The sequence below is a fragment of the Polypterus senegalus genome, chromosome 18 (genome assembly GCF_016835505.1).
Source record: "Polypterus senegalus isolate Bchr_013 chromosome 18, ASM1683550v1, whole genome shotgun sequence".
NCBI lineage: Eukaryota > Metazoa > Chordata > Cladistia > Polypteriformes > Polypteridae > Polypterus > Polypterus senegalus.
Window position 1 is genome coordinate 61,421,922 of NC_053171.1, and position 23,578 is coordinate 61,445,499.

At 39.7% G+C, this 23,578-nt stretch overlaps 1 protein-coding gene across 3 annotated transcripts in view; it reads left to right on the top strand.

Moving 5' to 3' along the window:
- Nucleotides 1-20,484, top strand: part of actn1 (actinin, alpha 1) — a 192,799-nt gene extending 172,315 nt beyond the window's left edge. For 2 of the 3 annotated variants that reach the window (XM_039741933.1, XM_039741932.1), the window contains 3 exons: nt 330-395; nt 17,137-17,295; nt 20,075-20,484. In XM_039741933.1, the coding sequence (XP_039597867.1) occupies nt 330-395; nt 17,137-17,295; nt 20,075-20,233 (384 nt within the window). In that variant the 3' untranslated portion in view covers nt 20,234-20,484. The remainder of the gene's footprint in view (nt 1-329; nt 396-17,136; nt 17,296-20,074) is intronic. The other variant, XM_039741931.1, reaches the window with a different exon arrangement.
- The last annotated feature ends 3,094 nt before the right edge of the window (nt 20,485-23,578 follow it).

Sequence of the window (23,578 nt, forward strand, 5' to 3'; positions counted from 1 at the left end):
ACATTTTTTTTTTCACAATCCAGATTAAACTCTTTATTGTTTTTTTTCCCCTTCTTTTGTTCACCTCCTATGCTGTTTTTTTCTTGATGTGATTTTATTGTCCAATGTGTTATTTTCTCTCTTGAATCCTGTGTTCGTTATTCCTTTTTCATTGTCAATCATAACTTCTTTAATTTCTGTACATCGTTTTCGCCTTCTCATTGGTTTCCATCTGTATCCTTCTCAAATTCCCACCTCTCTCCTCTTCTCCTGCCTCCCCACCCATATTTTGGGTGTGTATGTGTTGCTTCCATTGTTTTTCTTTCTTTTACCCCATTTCAACTTCTTAGAAAAGAACAGGTATCATGGATGCCGAGGATTTCCGTGCCTGCCTCATCTCCATGGGTTATAATCTGGTAAAGTCTCATATGATTTTTCTTTTTTTTCCCCCTCCCCATTCATTTGCAGGTATCATGCAGTGCATCCGGAAAGTATTTACAGTGCATCCGGAAAGTATTTACAGTGCATCACTTTTTCCACATTTTGTTATGTTACAGCCTTATTCCAAAATGGATGAAATTCAATTTTTTCCTCAGAATTCTACACACAACACCCCATAATGACAACATGAAAAAAGTTTACTTGAGGTTTTTGCAAATTTATTAAAAAAAAAAACGAGTAATCACATATACATAAGTATTCACAGCCTTTGCTCAATACTTTGTTGATGCACCTTTGGCAGCAATTACAGCCTTAGGTCTTTTTGAATATGATGCCACAAGATTGGCACACATGTCCTTGGCCAGTTTCGCCCATTCCTCTTTGCAGCAACTCTCAAGCTCCATCAGGTTGGATGGGAAGCGTCAGTGCACAGCCATTTTAAGATCTTTTCAGAGATGTTCAATCAGATTCAAGTCTGGGCTCTGGCTGGGCCACTCAAGGACATTCACAGAGTTGTCCTGAAGCCACTCCTTTGATATCTTGGCTGTGTGCTTAGGGCTGTTGTCCTGCTGAAAGATGAACCGTCACCCCAGTCTGAGGTCAAGAGCGCACTGGAACAGGTTTTCATCCAGGATGTCTCTGTACATTGCTGCAGTCATCTTTCCCTTTATCCTGACTAGTCTCCCATTTCCTGCCGCTGAAAAACATCCCCACAGCATGATGCTGCCACCACCATGCTTCACTGTAGGGATGGTATTGGCCTGCTGATGAGCGGTGCCTGGTTTCCTCCAAACGTGACGCCTGGCATTCACACCAAAGAGTTCAATCTTTGTCTCATCAGACCAGAGAATTTTGTTTCTCATGGTCTGAGAGTCCTTCAGGTGCCTTTTGGCAAACTCCAGATGGGCTGCCATGTGTCTTTTACTAAGGAGTGGCTTCCGTCTGGCCACTCTACCATACAGGCCTGATTGGTGGAATGCTGCAAAGATGGTTGTCCTCCTGGAAGGTTCTCCTCTCTCCACAGAGGACCTCTGGAGCTATGACAGAGTGACCATCAGGTTCTTGGTCACCTCCCTGATTAAGCCCTTCTCCCCCGATCGCTCAGTTTAGATGGCCGGCCAGCTCTAGGAAGAGTCCTAGTGGTTTTCGAACTTCTTCCACTTACGGATGATGGAGGCTACTATGCTCATTGGGACCTTCAAAGCAGCAGAATTTTTTCTGTAACCTTCCCCAGATTTGTGCCTCGAGACAGTCCTGTCTTGGAGGTCTACAGACAATTCCTTTGACTTCATGCTTGGTTTGTGCTCGGACATGAACTGCCAACTGTGGGACCTTATATAGACAGGTGTGTGCCTTTCCAAATCATGTCCAATAAACTGAATTTACCATAGGTGGACTCAAATTAAGCTGCAGAAACATCTCAAGGATGATCAGGGGAAACAGGATGCACTTGAGCTCAATTTTGAGCTTCATTGCAAAGGCTGTGAATACTTACGTACATGTGCTTTCTCAATTTTTTTATTTTTAATAAATTTGCAAAAATCACAACTAAACTTTTTTCACATTGTCATTATGGGGTGTTGTGTGTAGAATTCTGAGGAAAAAAATGAATTTAATCCATTTTGGAATGAGGCTGTAACATAACAAAATGTGGAAAAAGTAATGCACTGTGAATACTTTCCGGATGCACTGTAAGTGGGCAGTGAGTTCACCTTATTCAAATGTCTACTGAAATTCGAGATCATGTAGCATCTTCAGTTTAGTTCTAGGTTGAGTGCATTTCTTAAAAGTTAAAATATTACTAACTTGAAATTTATGGGCAAACTTTGAATAATTTTAATTAATAATAATAAAAGTTAAAGTAGAGATGAAAGAATATTTGTTCTATTCCACAGTAATAAATGCAGATCTTCCAGTGAACTAATATGAAGTTACTTCAAAAACAAATGATATAAGGGTAGGGGATAACACTGACTTAATACTTAATAAAAGTGGCTCAATCCCAAAATCCTCTGACTTGGGAAATATTTTTATTTAAATACTCAGTTATTTTTTCAAAAAGCAATGGCAGGAAAGCACAAAAAAACGTACTTTTTGTGTTAACATAACTTCCAAAACATTCCATGTTACAGTATTGTAAATTTTCCGGTAGAAGGTACACTTTAAACATATTACTTGTTGGTTCTACGTTTCCTTCGGGGGTGACCCTTGTTTTTCCATGAACTCATCACTTTGATGAGCATCAGTTGCATCAGGGGTGTCAAACTCAGAACCTGGAGGGCTGCAGTGGCCTATGGGTTTTGTTCAGGCTCCATACTTCATTGGTATCCAATTGCTGCTAGTACTTGAAATGTGTTGTTTTTTGTTCATATTAATTGACTTAGTTTTTAAGAATCAAAACTCTTGACTGATTCTACTTTACTTAATCAGCATCCACACAATAATGAGTTGCAAAGCAGACCAGTGGATGACTAGAGAACTCCAGGGTCTCAATCCTTATTTTCATTCCATCTAGTTTCTTAGTTAGAAGTCGGTTCTTACTGCTTGTAATTTGTACAGTTGTGCTTGAAAGTTTGTGAACCCTTTAGAATTTTCTATATTTCTGCCTAAATATGACCTAAAACATCATCAGATTTTCACTCAAGTCCTAAAAGTAGATAAAGAGAAACCAGTTAAACAAATGAGACAAAAATATTATACTTGGTCATTTATTTATTGAGGAAAATGATCGAATATTACATATTTGTGAATGGTAAAAGTATGTGAACCTCTAGGATTAGCAGGAAGTTTGAAGGTGAAATTCGAGTCCGGCGTTTTCAATCAATGGGATGACAATCAGGTGTGAGTGGGAACCTGTGTTATTTAAAGAACAGGAATCTATCAAAGTCTGCTCTTCACAACACATGTTTATGGAAGTGTATCATGACACGAACAAAGGAGATTTCTGAGGACCTCAGAAAAAGAGTTGTTGATGCTTATCAGGCTGGAAAAGGTTGCAAAACCATCTCTAAAGAGTTTGGACTCCACCAATACACAGTCAGACAGATTGTGTACAAATGGAGGAAATTCACCCTCCCCAGGAGTGGTCGACCAACAAAGATCCCTCCAAGAGCAAGGCGTGTAATAGTCAGCGAGGTCACAAAGGACCCCAGGATAACTTCTAAGCAACTGAAGGCCTCTCTCACATTGGCTAATGTTCATGTTCATGTGTCCACCATCAGGAGAACACTGAACAACAATGGTGTGCATGGCAGGGTTGCAAGGAGAAAGCCACTGCTGTCCAAAAAAAAATATTTCTGTTCGTCTGCAGTTTGCTAAAGATCATGTGGACAAACAGAAGGCTATTGGAAGAATGTTTTGTGGACGGATGAGACCAAAATAGAACTAGAAATAGAAAGCATTATGTTTGAAGAAAGGAAAACACTGCATTCCAGCACAAGAACCTTATCCCATCTGTGAAACATGGTGGTGGTAGTATCATGGTTTGGGCCTGTTTTGCAGCATCTGGGCCAGGACGATTTGCCTTCATTGATGAAACAATGAATTCTGATTCTAAAAGAAAATGTCAGGACATCTGTCCATGAACTGAATCTCAAGAGAAGGTGGGTCATGCAGCAAGACAACGACCCTAAGAACGCAAGTCCTTCTACCAAAGAATGGTTAAAGGAGAATAAAGTTAATGTTTTGGAATGGCCAAGTCAAAGTCCTGACCTTAATCCAATCGAAATGTTGTGGACCTGCAGTGAGCAGTTAATGTGAGGAAACCCACCAACATCCCAGAGTTGAAGCTGTTCTGTACGGAGGAATGGACTAAAATTCCTCCAAGCCGGTGTGCAGGAATGATCAAAAGTTACCGGAAACGTTTAGTTACAGTTATTGCTGCAAAGGGGGGGTCACACCAGATACTGAAAGCAAAGGTTCACATACTTTTGCCACTCACAAATATGTAATATTCGATCATTTTCCTTAATAAATAAATGACCAAGTATAATATTTTTGTCTCATTTGTTTAACTGGTTTCTCGTTTATCTACTTTTAGGACTTGAGTGAAAATCTGATGATGTTTTAGGTCATATTTATGCAGAAATATAGAAAACTAGCCAACCCGCGGCGTACCATACGCCGCAAAATCAGGCCGATTTTTTTTAATGATTTTTAAGCACAGGGAGAAAATTAACATTTGAAAAATCGGTAATGTAATAAATCAGCAAGAAAAGCAACATTGTAACAATGCACGGAACACACAATCGTTCATGACTGAAAACTGGCGGACCACCTTCACGCCTTCTCCTGCCAAACGGAGGGATGGGGGTGCACAGCATTCAGTCGCGGAGTGTGGAACGGGAGGAGAGAATGACGTCCATTCAGCTCCTTCCGTCATGCTAGTCTGCTGATTTCGCATTCAGTATGCACTGCCCGCTCATGTGCCCACCTCCAACTCGTCACTTGAGTCTTTGGCTGCTTTTCTCTATATAATCCACCAAGATACCCGACCACGGTAGTAGCGAGGTGGGAGGGGGGTGTGTACAAAGGGTAGGGACGAAAACAGTGGCGTATGAGTCGCACTTAGTGGGAATACCACCGTTTGCAGCCCGAATGGGGTTCAACGGCTTACCCATGCCTAGACACACGCTCAATCTCATGCATAATTATTTTTTGAATGCTAAACACTTCTGGAAAGACACGGTTGTCTAAAACGGGTTGATGTGAGAATACAACAGTAAGTGAATGAAAAGATGGAACTCTGGAGAGAGCAAAATACAACACAATAGTGAAGCCGCGGCATAACAAACACTGCATAATTATTTATTGATGGTTGAACACTTCTGGAAAGACACAGTTGTCTAAAAAGTGAGGGTTTGAGGATACAACAGAAAGTGAATGAAAAGATGGAACTCTGGAGAGAGCAACATATAATTGTCCATGAGTGAAGAAGACGCATGTTTGTCGCGGATGTGAATTGCTGTATGTAGCGTGTAAAACAGTTTGCTATGGTGCACGAGGTCGGCGTCAGAACCAAAAGTCGGTTTTTAAAGACTGCTTACTTCATTGTGTTTTAACCTCAGTTGTAAAGGATTGTTTTAAGGATTCCATGGGATACCCCTTGCAAACCGTTTCACATGCTGCATATGGCGACTCACGTCCACAAGAAACATGCCTCTATGAACAGTCAAGGTGGCTCGGAAGTACATGAGGCCTCCACAACAGACGAATATAAATGACGCTGTTGTTTCTGTGTCGTCGGGTCCGAATTCGTGGGCGTGGCTCTGCGAGTTGTCGTCGTATCCAATGGTCTTGGAGTTGGTGGGCGTGCGCCATAGGTGTCTTACTTGTCGGCAGCTTAGTGAATCCACGCCCCTTCCGGCGTGTTTTCCATGGGTGTCTGGCCTTAGTGAATTATAAACTGCTCAAAAAAATTAAAGGAACACTTTGAAAACACATCAGATCTCAATGGGAAAAAGAAATCCTCCTGGATATCTATACTGATATAGACTGGGTAATGTGTTAGGAACGAAAGGTTGCCACATCATTTGATGGAAATGAAAATGATCAACCTACGGAGCCCTGAATTCAAAGACGCCCCAAAAATCAGAGTGAAAAAATTACGTGGCAGGCTAGTCCATTTTGCCAAAATTTAATTGCAGCAACTCAAAATTGTACGCAGCACTTTGTATGGCCCCTGTGTTCTTGTATATATGCCTGACAACATCGGTGCATGCTTCTAATGAGATGACAGATAGTGTTGTGGGGGATCTCCTCCCAGATCTGGACCAGGGCATCACTGAACTCCTGGACAGTCTGAGGTGCAACCTGGTGGCATTGGATGGACCAAAACATAATGTCCCAGAGGTGTTCTATTGGATTTAGGTCAGGAAAGTGTGGTGGCCAGTCAATGGTATCAATTCCTTCATCCTCCAGGAACTGCCTGCATACTCTCACCACATGAGGCCAGGAATTGTCGTGCACCAGGAGCCACTGTACCAGCATAGGGTCTGACAATGGGTCCAAGGATTTCATCCTGATACCTAATGGCAGCCAAGGTGCCTTTGTCAAGCCTGTAGCGGTCTGTGTGACCCTCCATGGATATGCCTCCCCAGACAATCATTGACCCACCACAAAACTGCTCATGCTGAATGATGTTACAGGCAGCATAATGTTCTCTATGGCTTCTCCAGACCCTTTCACTCTCATCTGTAAAAAGCACAGGGCACCAGTGGTGCATCTGCCAATTCTGGTATTCTATGGTGAATGCCAATCGAGCTGCATGCTGCTGGGCAGTGAGCTCAGGGCCCATTAGAGGACATGGGGCCCTTGGGTCACCCTCATGAAGTCTTTCTGGTTGTTTGGTCAGAGATATTCACACCAGTGGCCTGCTGGAGGTCATTTTGTAGGACTCTGGCAGTGCTCATCCTGTTCCTCCTTGCCCAAAGGAGCAGATACTGGTCCTGCTGATGGGTTATGGACCTTCTATGGCCCTCTCCAGCTCTCCTAGAGTAACTGCTTGTCTCCTAGAATCTCCTCCATGCCCTTGAGACTGTGCAGGGAGACACAGCAAACCTTCTCGCAATGACACGTATTGATGTGCCATCCTGGAGAAGTTGGACTACCTGTGCAACCTCTGTAGGGTCCAGGTATCGCCTCATGCTACCAGTAGTGACACTGACTGTAGCCAAATGCAAAACTAGTGCAGAAACAGTCAGAAAAGATTAGGAAGGAAAAATGTCAGTGGCCTCCACCTGTTAAACCATTCCTGTTTTGGGGGTCATCTCATTGTTGCCCCTCTAGTGCATCTGTTGTTAATTTCATTAACACCACAGCAGCTGAAACTGATTAACAACCCCCTCTGCTACTTAACTGACCAGATTAATATCCCATAAGTTTCATTGACTTTATGCTATACTCTGATTAAAAGTGTTCCTTTAATTCTTTTGAGCATATATATATAGTATATATATATATATATATATAGAGAGAGAGAGAGAGAGAGAGAGAGAGAGAGAGAGAGAGAGAGAGAGAGAGAGAGAGAGAGAGAGAGAGAGAGAGAGAGAGAGAGAGAGAGAGAGAGAGAGAGAGAGAGAGAGAGAGAGAGAGAGAGAGAGAGAGAGAGAGATTCTAAAGGGTTCACATACTTTCAAGCACAACTGTAATTTATTTGGCCTAGTAAAGCACTAATTCAGCCACATCAAATATTTCCAAATTGTTGGGTTCTAAAGGCCCCCTCCAAATGTCAATTGAACCTTAGCAGATTGATATTTCTCAGACCTTCACCTTTTTCTTTTCATCTATTTTAAGGAAAGAGATATTGAATAAAAGACACACTTTTGGAGATAATCAAAAATAAGCTGGTTATCTGTTGGCTTGCTTTGCATCTTGTTATTGTGTGACTCCTGTTTACAGAAAAAATAAAGGTTTTGAATCTTAAAAAGCAATTCTGTTAAAAAAAAAATAATAAGGCAAAATAACTACATGCCATTAACAGCAGCAATTGGGGAGTAATTAAGATACCGGCTGGAATTTAAATCTGCAGCCACTGCAGCTCAACAGGATCTGATCATGACATCCTCGAGTTGCATAAAATAGATGTTCCAAACTGGAGAAAAATAGAGAGTGTTTAAATTGATTTGTTTATTTTACAGATGTATATCAGAAGCTTATTAAATTGAATATTAGCCTCCTAAAAAAGCTTTTAGGATAAACATGTAGTTTTTGTCAGTCATGCTAGTGTCACTTTAAAAATTATTTTGGGAAAGAATAAGTCTGACCACAGCAAATAACTTTTCATGTGTACTGTGTAAAACTACATAAATATAGAAAATAAATTCAGATTTTGTGATCAAAATTTCACATTCTTGACTATTAGGGCTTTCGTAAACATTGTACATCCTCTTAGACAACTATTTGAAATGTTGTACTTTTGTTAGTATATTTTGTTATTGTTATTACTTGTGTGAGCTATCCTGACATTTCCTGTCCATGGATTGATCTGCTGTATATGCTCAATTTTATCCTTGTTTGGTCATAAAAATCTCTTGCTGGCAAAGTCATGTCTTTATTATTCTCCTTGTAATTACTATTAAGAAAATCTTACTGTATATCAAACTAGCAATAAACTCTTGAATTCCTGTTTTATTAATGTTTGCCTATAACACAGCTTTAAGAACTCCCTCCCTTACTTGTTAGCAACTACAGCCTTGACGTGACACTGTCCTGCCTCTGGAGGTAGTCCTGTCCGTTTGGCAGATACTGGGCCTCATTGTGTGGAATATTTTTAATGAAGTTGAGTCCAAGCTGGAAAGAAAAACAGATTTTTACTTCCCCAATAAACATGTCTCCTCTCTTTTGTATGATCCTAACACCACCACACATAAGATCAGTCCACATAATGTTGATTTTTTTCTGAAACGCATCAGAATACAAGGGAAGCATATATAGCAAAGGGAAAGTGTGTTTAGCAAGTAAGCCTCACTTAAATCGAGATGCCATGCTTATCTGAGTCTGTTTTCGTTCCACCAAAGAGAATTCAGGTAATCTGAACTTTGTAACTGAGGCAGCCAAGCGGGCCAGGCTAAAAGTGATGCTTAGAGCAATGTGGATTAATACCTCACGATAGTCCTATTCAATGAGAAACAAAATTTTGAAGGACCCCGGTTTTTGTTTTTTTTTTTTTGTTTTTTTTTTTGGTAACATCTATTGTTGTGAAGTTCTTGTATAACACTAGAATTACCAGAGCCTATGAAAAAACTCATAAATCTGGCCCACCTTAAATCTGTTTGCACCTCTCCGCCAGTGTCTTTTGTCCTGTAAATGTGCCAATAGACAAGCAGCCTGCTATTCCATCCCCCCACCGCGGCAGAACGTGTACAAAGTTCTCCCAGCTCATGCCTTGATAATCTGGAAGTGAAGTGCTGGAGTTTTAGAGTGGAAATAATTATTTGGAATACATGCATTTCATGTGTGTTCCCTTTCTACAATAATCTGTGTAAACACATTTTTAAAACTTTTCATATTTTAGTATTAAATGACTGCATGAGCAGGAACACTCAATACAACTGAATAAAAAAAAAAATCAAGTGACTGTGAGATATGAAGAAGGCAGTTTCACCAGCGTTTGTGTCAGTTTTTATCCCTCCAGATCAGAGAATGTCCAGTTCCATTACCTGAAAACACCACTCACATCAATAGTTATTCCCAGTTTCAAATAAAAACTAACAACGTCAGATCCCAAGGGCAGTATCGAGTATCGTGATTGTGACTGAGAGAATAAAAGTGAAAAAAACTAACTTTTACAAGTCCTATAAATGTACACCATCTGTTACAGACGCAAACCAAATGTATGTGTGTACTGTGTAATATTAACAATAAGAGCAGCTCACTACTGAAAACGGCAAATATAGGAGGCAGTCGGGATCGAACCAGCGACTCTTGATTACATGTCAGCAAATCTTAACCGCTACGCCACGGAAGCTGTTATCTTTTCCTTGAACCTTTTGTGAAAGTGTTTATTTAATCTTTGGACTTTAGGCTTCATACATTATATAGTTTATGCCTACATTTTGTTGTTGGTACTAAAACATGGAAAAAGTTTGTCTTTTAGGTATGGGTTCAACATTTCTGTCTTCCTACACTTACATAGATCTTTGTAGACACGGAACACACATGAAATGCATGTTTTCCAAATTAAAATATATTTTTTTAGCCAGGTACCTCACTCCCTGATAAACAAGGTTTCAGTTGGGAGAGGTTTTTGCAGTTTTTCGGTGGTGGGGTGGATGGTATAGCAGGCTGCTTGCTGCTTGGGATTATCAACACATTTAGAAGACAAAAGAGGCTGAATGGAGAGGTGCAAGTGGATTTAAGGTGGGATGGATTTACGCATTTTTTCGTAAGCTTTGATAATTCTAGTGTTAAGAAGGATATCAGGGAGGCTAAAAGACAGCTGGAGGGAAATATAGCAGATAAGGGGAGAGACAACTCAAAGAGTTTCTTTTAGTGTTTTAGCAGTAAAAGAACAGTCAAGGAAGAGGTGAAGTGCATCAAGAACAGTAAAGGGGAATTAAAAAATTTTATTAAAATTTGAATAAAAAAATGCAAAGAAATAGCTGGTGTGGGCTGGTGCCCTGCCCAAGGTTTGTTTCCTGCCTTGCACCCTGTGTTGGCTGGGATTGGCTCCAGCAGACCCCGGTGACACTGTAGTTAGGATATAGCGGGTTGGATAATGGATGGATGGAAGAAATAGCAGGTGACCTAAAATCACATTTTCCTGAGTCTTCACGTGTGAGTAAGTGGATAACCTCCATCTGGTAACAGGGACTACTAAGGAGATACTGAGTAATACTACTCAGATTATTTAGGCTAAAATCAAAAAAATCTCCAGGACCATATAATATTTACCCTGAAGTTCTAGAGGAGGTTAGCAAGTACAAAAATTAACACTTTACACATATTTTAGGCAGTCACTGCACATTGAGAACATTGCAAAGGACTAGAAAATGGCAAATATTGTCCCATATATCAAAAGGGTGACTGGGCAGATCTAAGCAACTATAGGCCAGTAGTCTTAATGCGCATCACAGGAATATTAATGGAAGGAATTAAGGATAAGATTGAGCAACACATAGCAAGTACAGGAGTTTTACTGAACAGTCAACATGGGTTCAGAAGAGGGAGGTCATGTTTGGAATTCTATGATGAAGCAACAAAAAATACAACAAAAGTGGAGCATATAATTTATCTTTACTTTCAGAAAGAAGTTGTTAAGGTGCCACATGAGAGGTAGGGCATAAAACTAAAAGAAGTCGGTTTTCAGGGTGTTTTGTGTAGACTGCTGTATTTTCTGTGTTCAATGCAGTTCAATGTTTTTTTCTTTCACTTCACTTTTGCTTAACTTAATTTTCTTCACTAGTTTTTTTCTTTTTTGCCATGCTTTCATCACTTTCATTCACAAGGGTTTCAACAGAAACCTATCCAAGGCACTTTGTTTAGTCCTCCCCTTTAGAATATTTCTGAAATGAGTTAGGCAAGTGTCAATAAATAGGGCCGCTGCACGATCACTTTTCAATCAATCAATCAACATTTATTTATATAGCACATATTCATACAAAAAAAATGTAGCTCAAAGTGCTTTACAAAATGAATAGAGAAATAGAAGACACAGTAAAAGATAAACATAAGTCAACATTAATTAACATAGAATAAGAGTAAGGTCCAATGGCCAGGGTGGACAGAAAAAACAAAAAAAAAACTCCAAAGGCTGGAGAAAAAAATAAAATCTGTAGGGGTTCCAGACCAAGAGACCGCCCAGTCCCCTCTGTCCCAGTCCCTTTTCAATAAAGTCAAGCATTAGGCAAGTGTCATTAAATAGCTCCGCTACACGATCACTTTCTTTTCAATAAAGTCAAGCTTTAGGCAATTGTCCTTAAATAGCGCCGCTGCACGATCAGTTGTAACTTTTTCAGGATGTTTCTTTTCTTTGAAGTTTGAAACTTTTTCCTGCATTGCATTGTATATGTATGTATGTGTATATATGTATGTGTATATATGTATGTGTATATATATATATATATATATATATATATATATATATATATGACAGCAACATTCATAACAGTTACAGAACAATTACATTGACAATCATGTTACGTTATTTTCAAAATGTTTCCTTTTCTTTTTCATTACTTCTTTAACACACTACTTCTCCGCTGCGAAGTGTGGGTATTTTGCTAGTATGTATATATATATGTGTATGTATGTATGTATGTATGTGCATACAGTAAAACCTGCTAAGGTGACCACTTTTCCTTGGTCCCTTCAGAAACTGGGTGTTTTATACAGAAAAATGTTTGTGTAAAGTGACCGCCTGCCTATTATGACCATTGACCACCTCTCCTAGATCCCTATGAAGAAAATCATCTTGGCTATAGTGACCAGATGCAAAAAAAATAATTTGGGAAAACATAAAAATGTGGACCCTTTATGTTAGAGCTTCTGGAAGGGATAGGTTTCCAGGAAACTACTGGAATAGCCCAAACTCCCCACCCCTATTCTTACTTTCATTTAAATCCTCGAGCCGGTTTACCAAGCCAAAAAGGTTGTGGGTGGGGAAAAAAAATGCAAAACTATTCAGACAACCAAGGACACGTTTATTGTAAAGAAGCAATAGTGTAAGTAAAATTTATATAGGCATGTGATGACAGTTTGTAATAATTTTGAAGGTTAATTTCCTAGATCCTCATTGTTACATGTAGGTGACTCATGAACTTTTCCCTTTTTGGAATTTTGGAATTCCCTGCTGCAAGAATGTTGTAGGACAGTCATGGTTGACACGTCTCTGCAACATCGCATGGACATCGGGGACAGTGTCTCTGGATTGGCAGACCGGGGTGGTGGTCACCCTCTTTAAAAAGGGGGACCGGAGGGTGTGTTCCAACTACTTTTCCCTGGAAAAGTCTATTCTGGGGTTCTGGAGAGGAGGGTCCGTCTGATAGTCGAACCTCGGATTCATAAGGAACAGTGTGGTTTTCATCCTGGTCGCGGAACAGTGGACTAGCTCTGCACCCTTAGCAGAATCCTAGCATGGGAGTTTGCCCAGCCAGTCTACATGTGTTTTGTGGACTTGGAAAAGGCATTCAACCGTGTCCATCGGGGAACCCTGTGGGGGGTGCTCCGGGAGTATGGGGTACCGGACCCCCTGATAAGAGCTGTTCAGTCCCTGTACAACCGGTGTCAGAGCTTGGTCCGCATTACCGGCAGTAAGTCAAGCCCGTTTCCAGTGAGAGTTGTACTCCGCCAGGGCTGCCCTTTGTCACCGATTCTGTTCATAACTTTTATGGACAGAATTTCTAGGCGCAGCCAGGGTTTTCAAGGGGTCCGGTTTGGTGGACTCAGGATTGGGTCACTGCTTTTTGCAGATGATGTTGCCCTGTTTGCTTCATCAGGCCATGATCTTCAGCTCTCTCTGGATTGGTTCACAGCAGAGTGTGAAGCGGCTGGGATGAGAATCAGCACCTCCAAATCCAAGACCATGGTCCTCAGCCGGAAAAGGGTGGAGTGTCCTCTCAGGTTTGGGGGAGAGATCCTGCCCCAAGTGGAGGAGTTCAAGTATCTTGGGGTCTTGTTCATGAGTGAGGGAAGAATGGACCGTAAGATCGACAGACGGATTGGTGCGGCATCCGCAGTGATGCAGGCTCTGCATCGATCTGTCATGGTGAAAAAAGAGCTGAGCCGTTAGGCGAAGCTCTCACTTTACCTACTAGTCGATCTACGTTCCTACCCTCACCTATGGTCATGAGCTATGGGTAGTGACCGAAATAACGAGATCGCGAATACAAGCAGCTGAAATGAGTTTCCTCCGTAGGGTGTCTAGGCTTTCCCTTAAAGATAGGATGAGAAGCTCAGTCATCCGGGAGAGGCTCAGAGTAGAGCCGGTGCTCCTCCGCATCGAGAGGAGTCAAATGAGGTGGCTCGGGCATCTGATCAGGATGCCTCCTGGACGCCTCCCTGGTGAGGTGTTCTGGGCACGTCCAACCGGGAGGATGCCCCGGGGAAGACCTAGGACATGCTGGAGGGACTATGTCTCCCGGCTGGCCTGGGAACGCCTTGGGATTCTCCTGGAAGAGCTGGAAGAAGTGGCCGGGGAGAGGGAAGTCTGGGCCACTCTGCTTAAGCTGCTGCCCCGCGACCCGACCTCGGATAAGCAGAAGAGGATGGATGGATGGATGGATGGAAGCTTTCTAGAATGTGGCACACCAGGACCATATCTTTCCCAGATAGTGTCATCAGAGGCTTCTACAATTTGATTTTGACTTGATTTTCAACTTGTGCACACTTTATTTTTTTAAATATTGTTTGAATGTTTTATTTTACTTCAAAAAAGAATTAAAACTGAAATATGTTTTGTTTTTTGCAGCTAATATTTAATCTTTTTAATAATTATTACTACTACCAGTCACATACATAATGTATTTGTACTACATAAGATTTGTTAAATATGGTTCCATGACATTTTTCATTGTATAAATGGAAAATTCCCATTTTTTTCTTCAATATTAGTACTTTTTTTTGTTTTTCCTTGTTTGTTTGTTAGTAATAATGCTTTCATGTTTCCCTTCAAATTTTTATTCTGTAGAGTCTTGATTTTTCCATCCATATGAACTAATTTGGTTAAGGTGACCATTTTAGGCTGGTCCTTTTAGTGGTCACTTTAAGCAGGTTTTACTTTGTTTGTGTGTGTGTGTGTGTGTGTGTGTGTCTATATATATGAGTGTATGTGAGGTCTCATCTTGAGTACTGTGTGCAGTTTTGGTCTCCAGGCTACAAAAAGGACATAGCAGCTCTAGAAATGTCCAGAGATGAGCTACTAGGCAGACTCTAGGGCTACAGGGGATGCATTCTGAGGAAAGATTAAAAGAGCTGAGGTTTTTTTAGTTGAAGCAAAAGAAGGTTTAGAGATGAAATGATTTGTGTGTTTAATATTATGTAGGGAGATAGTCCAGTGGATCTCCACAATGTTATTTTAAAATGAGTTCAACAAAACATTATGAAGTTTTACTTTACACAGAGAACTGTAGATACTTGGAATAAGAGACCAAGTGGTGTGGTAGACAGTAGGATTTTAGGTAGAGTTTTAAACTCGACTTTATTCGATATTTTTTAGACGAATTAAGTGGATAGGACTGGCGAGCTTTGTTGAGCTGAATGGCCTGTTTTTGTCTAGATTGTTGTAATGTTTTGATTACGAAGTCATCTTGCTGCAGTAATTGCTTGACCACTGTGAAAACCATTTTTATTAATTTGATGTTTTTTTTTTTTTTATGTCTATGTATTCATTCATAGCTGTATAAATGACGGTAGATAACATTGTTTTAGCTTCCCAAACATTGCAATACACTACTTTTGTGGGAATAGCTGCACTGCCAAGCTAATTAAGTGACTAAATATGTAAAAAATATATATATATTTTGTAGCATCAGTGTACAGGAGCCTCCTGAGATGCTCAAGCTCAGGCTCTGATTGAGCATCCACTAATTGTCCTCAAGCCACTGTGACCCTCACCCCACCCTGAGGTTTAAAGTAACCTTGAGGAGACTTTCTTCAAGGATCTTGCTGTTGAAAAACAAGCTCACAGCATGACTTTGCCACCTCCGTCTCTTGATATAGGGATGGTATTAATCGGGTGATGAGTGATGCCTGGTTTCTTCCAGGGGCATTGTTTTCCATAAATCTTAGTTTTATGAGACCATATAATTTTTTTTTTGTTTTGGACGGGTAGAAGGAGTACAGGAACCCATAGAAAGTTTTTGGAGTACCTTCTGGGTCACCCCTTTTAATATTGTGACAGAAAACAACAAAATAAGTACTTGAAGGTGCAAAATAGAATATTAGCCTTTGTGGCTTTCAAAGAAATGGCTGCGTAGGGCAGACTATTGCACGGTTAGCGGAGACTCCTCCTCTCGTCCCATTGGGGTATTATATAACTTGGCTAAGCTATGAAAGTGTCCCTCTAACACGCACGTGTGAAAAGTTCCTTAGGTGTCTTTTTGGCAAAATCCTAATTGAGTGGCCCTGTGATTGGCTTTTGTCTGGCCACTTTACCAGAAATTCCTGACAGGTGGAGTGCTCTCTGTCTAAAGCCCTTCTTGGGTGCACATCTCAAGGAAAAGCTTTAGTAGTTCTTAATTAATTTAACAGTGGATCTTCAATGGGTTTGTTTCCATTTGGTAGCGCTAATGCGATCTTTACTATCAGTTTTTTGAGACTTTCGAATTTTAGTACGTTCATTATCTCTAAACTGTTCTTCATGTGTACCGTGCCAACATTTTTGAACCTCTTTACAATGTTCTACTTTGTCATCTACTCTGTCTTTTATTTCCGGCCCCAGGTGTGGTTAAATGTCTTGGCATAAAGTCTCTTCTTGCGGGACATGAAAGTATCTCTCTGAAAAAGTCTTGTCTCGTCCCAGGATTTTTTAATATAACAGAGAAATATTTGTAAAATATGTTTCCTTTTGATTATAGTGTATTATGTGCAGATTTATGATTTAATAATGTATTCCAAAAGTGGTTAAATTACTCTTAACAAGATGTGAAAAAAAGAAGCAGTTTGAGTGCTTCCTGAATGCATTTTAAATGCTGCTTTTATTATTGCAACCTTTTTAATATTTTAATCAACCCAAATAGTATGGACAAGTGCTGGCTATTTTTAAACGGCTAAAACATGGCATTTTTATTATTTCATTTGTAAACAAAAAACATTTTAAACCATTCTTGGATAAACTCCTTCTGTTGATAGATTTTTAGACGTTTATATTTAATAAACAAAATTACCACGCAGAAGGATGGCATGCTGGTGCAGTGACTAGTACTGCTCACAGTTGTAGATTACTGGGTTCAGTAGTGCTAGTGTGGAGTCAGCACCTTCTCCCTGTGTCCATGTGTTAAATGGGTGAAATCAAAGGCCAACGTCTGATCTAGCTAAAGTATACTTGTACGTCATCATGCCTATCTATAGTTATGTATATAATTCTACAAGGGCATCATTTGTACATGCAAGTCTGTCCAAGTGTAACGTGCGTCTTTAATTGGAGATTTCTACTCTTCCCTGAATGAGTAATACCCAATCAGAGAGCACCATCACGGTCCATAGTGTTTAAGTATAAGACAGCAATGTCTCAAGCCAGTCTGTCAATCAAAAATTAACATGTCAACTGGGCTCTTTCAGGGAGAAGCCGAATTTGCTCGCATCATGAGCATTGTGGATCCTAACCGGTTGGGCATGGTCACCTTCCAGGGCTTCATTGACTTCATGTCACGAGAAACTGCGGACACAGATACAGCTGATCAAGTCATGGCTTCCTTCAAAGTGTTAGCAGGAGACAAGGTATTCTTTATACACCAAAATGTCAGTGTTGCCACATGTATTTCATGGGTGAGGTCAAAATAACATTGGAATAGATAACCAAAAAAAAAGCGGTATATGTTAACCAAAAAAAAAAAGCAGGCTATGTTCCAGAAAGTGGCAGCCAACGGAAAAAGAATATATTGGACACCACCAGCAGAAAAGGAACATTTTCTATTCCTATGTCTATTTTGTATACTATTGTAATTGCTAACAATATTTATTTGTAGTAAATTGGATGTTCAGGATCAGAATCTTATTACTTACACTTTGCAAGCCCAGTAAGATTCAAGTAGGTGGGTGTAGACTCCCGTGTCATTTGATAAACAGAGTCGTGAGGAAGACAAGGGGGAGCATAAAGATAAACACAATATGCAAATCTGGGAGATAATCAATAACACTGGAAGAGTGAACGCAGCTTCAGAGATGGTGCTGTGGCTAGTTTCAGAGATACTAATTTAGGAGGCGTTTCCCAAAATATTATATTAAAAAGTTTGGGAACCTTTAAATTCTTTAGATTTTTGTTTATCATTGGCTGAGCTTTCAAAGTAGCAACTTCCTTTTAAAATATGACAGGCCTTATGGAAACAGTAGTATTTCAGCAGTGACATTAAATTTATTGGATTAACAGAAAATGTACAATATGCATCATAACAAAATTAGACAGGTGCATAAATTTGGGCACCCCAACAGAGATATTACATCAATACTTAGTTAAGCCTCCTTTTGCAAATATAACAGAGTCTAGACTCCTCCTATAGCCTTTGACGAGTATCTGGAACCTGGATGGAGGTATTTTTGACCATTCTTCCATACAAAATCTCTTCAGTTCAGTTAAAAGTGATGGCTGTCGAGCATGGACAGCCTGCTTCAAATCATCCCATAGATTTTTATATAATATTCAAGTTAGGGGACTGTGATGGCCATTCCAGAACATTTTCTTCTCCCTCTGCATGAATGCCTTTGTAGATTTCGAAGTGTGTTTTGGGTCATTGTCTTGTTGGAATAGCCAACCCCTGCGTAACTTCAACTTTATGACTGATGAACATTATCCTGAAGAATTTGTTGATATTGGGTTGAATTCATCTGACCCTCAACTTTAACAAGGGCCCCAGTCCCTGAACAGGCCACATAGCCCCACAGGATGATGGAACCTCTACCATATTTGACAGTAGGTAGCAGATGTTTTTCTTGGAATGCAGTGTTCTTCTTCCGTCATGCAAAACGCTTTTTATTATGACCAAATAACTCAATTTTTGTCTCATCAGTCCAATGTAATTTGTTCCAAAATGAATCTGGCTTGTCTAAATGAGCATTTGCATACAAAAAGTGACTCTGTTTATGGCGCAATTGTGTAAAAGGGCTTCTTTCTCATCACCCTGCCATACAGATAGATGTTCTTTGTGCAAATTGCGCTGAATTGTAGAACGATGTACAGATACACACCATCTGCAGTAAGAACCAAGATGTTCTTGCAGGTCTTTGGAAGTGATCTGTGGGTTGTCTGTAACCATTCTCACAATCCTGTGCATATGCCGCTCCTGTATATTTCTTGGCCTGCCAGACCTGAGGTTTAACAGCAACTGTGCCTGTGGCCTTCCATTTCCTGATTACATTCCTTACAGTTGAAATGGACAGGTTAAACCTCTAAGATAGCTTTTTGTATCCTTCCCCTAAACCATGAGACTGAACAACCTTTGTTTTCAGATCTTTTGAGAGTTGCTTTGAGGGTCCCACGCTGTCACTCTTCAGAGAAGAGTCAAAGGGAAGCACAAGTTGCTATTGACCATCTTAAATCTCTTATTGTTGGACACACCTGTCTATGAAGTACAAGGCTTAACGAGCTAATCCAACAATTTGGTGTTGCAAGTAATCAGTATTGAGCAGTTACATGCATTCAAATCAGAAAAAATTACAAGGGGACCCACATTTTTGCACAGTCAGTTTTTCACATTTGATTTTATTTCATACAACTAAATACTGCTTCACTAAAAATCTTGGTTCAGAAAACACCACAGTACTCAGATGTTCCTAGGAAATGAGAAGAGATACCACTGTTATCTTTTTTGTTTAGAGTAAATAATTATGCAGGCTGAGAGGGGTTCCCAGACTTTTTCATATGCATTTTTCATAAGCACTGTATGTGTATGTATATATGGGCTGTGCAGTATACCTGTACTGAAATTGTAAGAAGGAACCCAATTTTTAAAACGCTATACCCACATTTTGGCATTTTTGGTTTAGTAAATAAATGTTAGTTTTCTACTCTAAGACAAATACCCGCAAAGATGTGTGGTGGACTTGTATATGATCAAGACTTTATGGAGAAACCCTCACTTTATTACTTCAATGCGTTCAAGACTTCAATCAAGACGTCAATGTACCCTGGAATGCTCCAAGAGTAAAGTGGCATGATGGCGCAACACACCAGGGAGACTGGAGTAAGACCAGGGGTTTTGGAGTTATCTGATAATTTGGTGTTTTGGTACCATTACCAATCCAACACACGCGCACAGTGTGCGTGCGTGCACGTCAATATCATATACAGATATAGACATATAGATATATCTATATCTCATACAGATATAAATAGATATTGATTACATTTTTAATATGTAGGAATGTATAAAATACCATGCTTTTTTAGATGGTGTTGAACACAAAAAGTACTACATCAAAAAGAAAATCCAATGACCCCAGTTAGTTTGTCTTCATAATTATCAATACCACATTGAGTGATTTATTTACATTTCTTTTCCAGAACTACATCTTGGCTGAAGAACTAAGGCGTGAGCTGCCACCTGACCAGGCTGAATACTGCATTGCCCGCATGGCACCTTATTCTGGGCCCGACACTGTGCCTGGGGCCCTTGACTATATGTCTTTTTCTACTGCGCTATATGGTGAAAGTGACCTTTAAACTTATGGGGTGGCAGATAGATAAAATAAGAAAACATGCAAGCCGGCACATAAATTTGTATGCAGCCAGCTTTGCCTTCCCAGCCTCACTCTGCTGTGCCCTCCGCTCTGCATTGTCAGTTTCATTGCTACGGGTTATCCACGCCGGAGTCCCAGCCAGCCTATTCTCTGTCTACAGAGGGAATGTTCTTTGTTGTTTGTTTTTTTTTGGTTTTCTTCATAAAAAATAAAAAAGTAACATATTTTATTATACAAAACAAAAGGTATTTTTCTTCACCTGATTTAAACAAAAAATAAAGAAAAAAATTGCACCAAATGTTTTAATTTTTTTTTTGTTACCTTCTTTTTTTTCCGTTGATGACTTTTATGCATTTCCCTCATAGACGAAGAGTTTTGTTCATATTTTAAAATAAGTACTTTTATTTCTGTCTTATCTATTTGCTTAGTTTTAGTTTATAGTCACTACAATATATTGTACACTTAATTTTAATTTTTACAATTCATAGAAAAAACATCCCAAGCTGCTTATTGATTGTAAGCATGATGCCCCTTGTCACATGTTACAGGGGTATACCTGAGCATCAGAAGCAGAATCCTTCAGCTTTTCTGTTTTCACTGCTTCACAGCACTTATTTGCTTTCATTTTCTCTTTTCAGAAGTCCTAGTACACAACAAATGTCTGGGGAGTAGGAGTAAGTTATGGAGCACAGTTCCTGGTGTGTGTTGCTTCTTTATTTTTTCATGAATGTTTTCTAGGACTGACTGAGGAGTTTGTTGTTGGTAACTTAACACATGTCCTTTTGCACCCATTCTGTGAAAGTACCCACAAACTGTTTCATTTATTGCATTTTAAAGGTGATCCTGTTCACAGGCAAAGATAATAATTATGTGAGTGGAATGCACACATGGATAACTTTCAGCAGTAATTTTGTTTTGGTTTGGTTTTTTTTTTTGTAATGTTTAAATCAGGTTTCAAATGATGTGAGACCCAGCATCGTGCACTAACACCAGTACCAGGACCCTTGAGTGGGACTAAAAGTTATTGCAAGGTGACAATAAGTGATAATGTTGCTAATTCACATTCTCCTGCCTAAGGCCCAGGGCATGACAAGGTCACCTGATAAACATTTTGCAGAACAAATACCTCCAATCTCCCATGCTGCTTGTCTGCAATAATTTGGGACTGAGCAGACACTGAGGAAGTGTTCAGCTGGCATTTTCCCAAACTTCGGTAAACTTTGTGTCACTTGTGTAACCCCAGAATATCTAGAACCAGGATACCGCTTAGGGAAGTTATCAGTTTAGGGTGGATCTTCTAAATTATGGACCCTGCTGGGCCCTGCCTTGCCCTGATTACACTAATATTTTACATGAATAATACACCCTCACTAAAAAAATAAAAGGATATAGCTTATGTGGTTAATTTGTTTACTGTGCAGGTGTGTAATGTCCTTATTGCTTGTGCTAACCATTATCCTGCATGTGTGTGTGTGTATGTATATATATATCTTCACCTGTAATCCCAAGAAGAAAATGAGTACTATTTCATAGATTCTGGATCAGTCTTGAGTGCAAACATGAGACATTTATGACTTTTTTTAACATGGATCCAGGAATGGAGGCAAATAGAGCATCCTAGTAAGCATTTGTTGGAATGTGTAGAAGTAGAATTAAGAAGGTGAGCATTTAATAAAGCCCATCTACCTAATTCCTCCAAAATAACATCAAAACAGTTTTAAATGCCCCTAATGTCTTACTGTGTGCCACCCTACTTGGTAACTTGTTCCATGTGGCAGTGGATTTCTGTGAAGAACTAACTTCCTAACAATGGTATATAATTTATCCTTAAAGTTTTCCAACCGTGCCCCCAGATCCTTGTTGAATACAGTATATTGTAAACTGTTTTGAGAAGATGGATGGGGGAAAGAACAATACCAACACGTTTGTGGGTAAAAGTTCTGTATATATACCAGTAGTTAATTCAGGAGCCAAGGGGCTGGTCCTGGTGTACATTAAAACAACCATAATGCGTACAGACCAATAAACCAAAGCTTGACCATTTTGTTTACTTAGATGGTCCAAAACACCAAATTCAGATTTGAAGGTCCCTCAAGTCCTCCTTTCTACCAACCTATTTGATCATTTATTCCATCTATCAGTAGTTCTCTGTGTAAAGAAAAGCTTCCTAATGTGTGTGTGATGTTAACCTTTAACAAGTTTACACCTGTGCCTTGTTGAACTTGTTTTAAAGTGAGTCTCATTCCACTCATCTAATTCTTTTCATCATTGTACGGTAAACACTTCAGTCATGTCACCTCTTAATCTCCTTTTGCTTAAACTTCAGTTTCTTCTCATACGTCTGCAGTGCTGGAATCTGACTTCATCAATGAAGGTAAACCACAAATAAAAAAGATAAGTGTCTAAAGCTCTGGCTAAGAAACACCAAGAGCATTGGTAACTGTGGGTATGCATGTCTTGTGAACTGTAAAGCAGCTTTGGAAAGGCATTGATGGAAAAGCACATCTAACTCTATACAACAGGGGTCTCCAACTCCAGTTCTGGAGAACTACTGTGGCTGCAGGTTTTCATTCTAACCCTTAATTAGTGACCAGATTTTGCTCTAATTAACTCTTAATTTTAATTGATGTACAACTTAAGACTCAGGCCCCCTAATTTATTTCTTTTTTCCTTAATTAGCAACCAAACAATATTAAGACACAAACTGAACCAACACATAAACCTGCGTCCATGACACAATAACTGAAAATAAAGGTGAAGGCCTCTGTAATGTTGATCTGCTCAGGTCCTTTGGACAGCACTCATAAAGAAAATCAGCAGTTTTGGAAATGACAAAATGAGCACCACTAAATTAAATAACGGGTTTAATTAATAATGAGAATTGGCTTCAAATTAAGAAACTGAAGGTTGGAGTTTCAGGCCCCAACTTAGTTGGTCATCTGTTGGCTCTCTTCACATCAAATTTTTGTTTAGGTGCCGTTTAAGGAAAAAAAAGTATCAATTCAGCGGTCACAGTCTTAAGGAAATGCCATTAAAATAAAGGGAAATAATTAGCAGCAAAAACTGGCAAGTTATAAAGAAAAGAGAATGATAACTTGTAGCCACAGTAGCTTTCCAGGGGCCTCATGCATAAATGGTGCATACGCACAAAAGTGTTGCGTACGACCATTTCCACGCTTAAATCACGATGTATAAAACCTAAACTTGGTGTAAAGCCATGCACATTTCCACGGGAGATACAATTCTGGCATAAGCAAGTTCTCCACTAGGTTTTGCAGACTGGTGGCACCCAGCATCAAAGCAGTGCTTTTGTTCCAGTGTGGTTTCC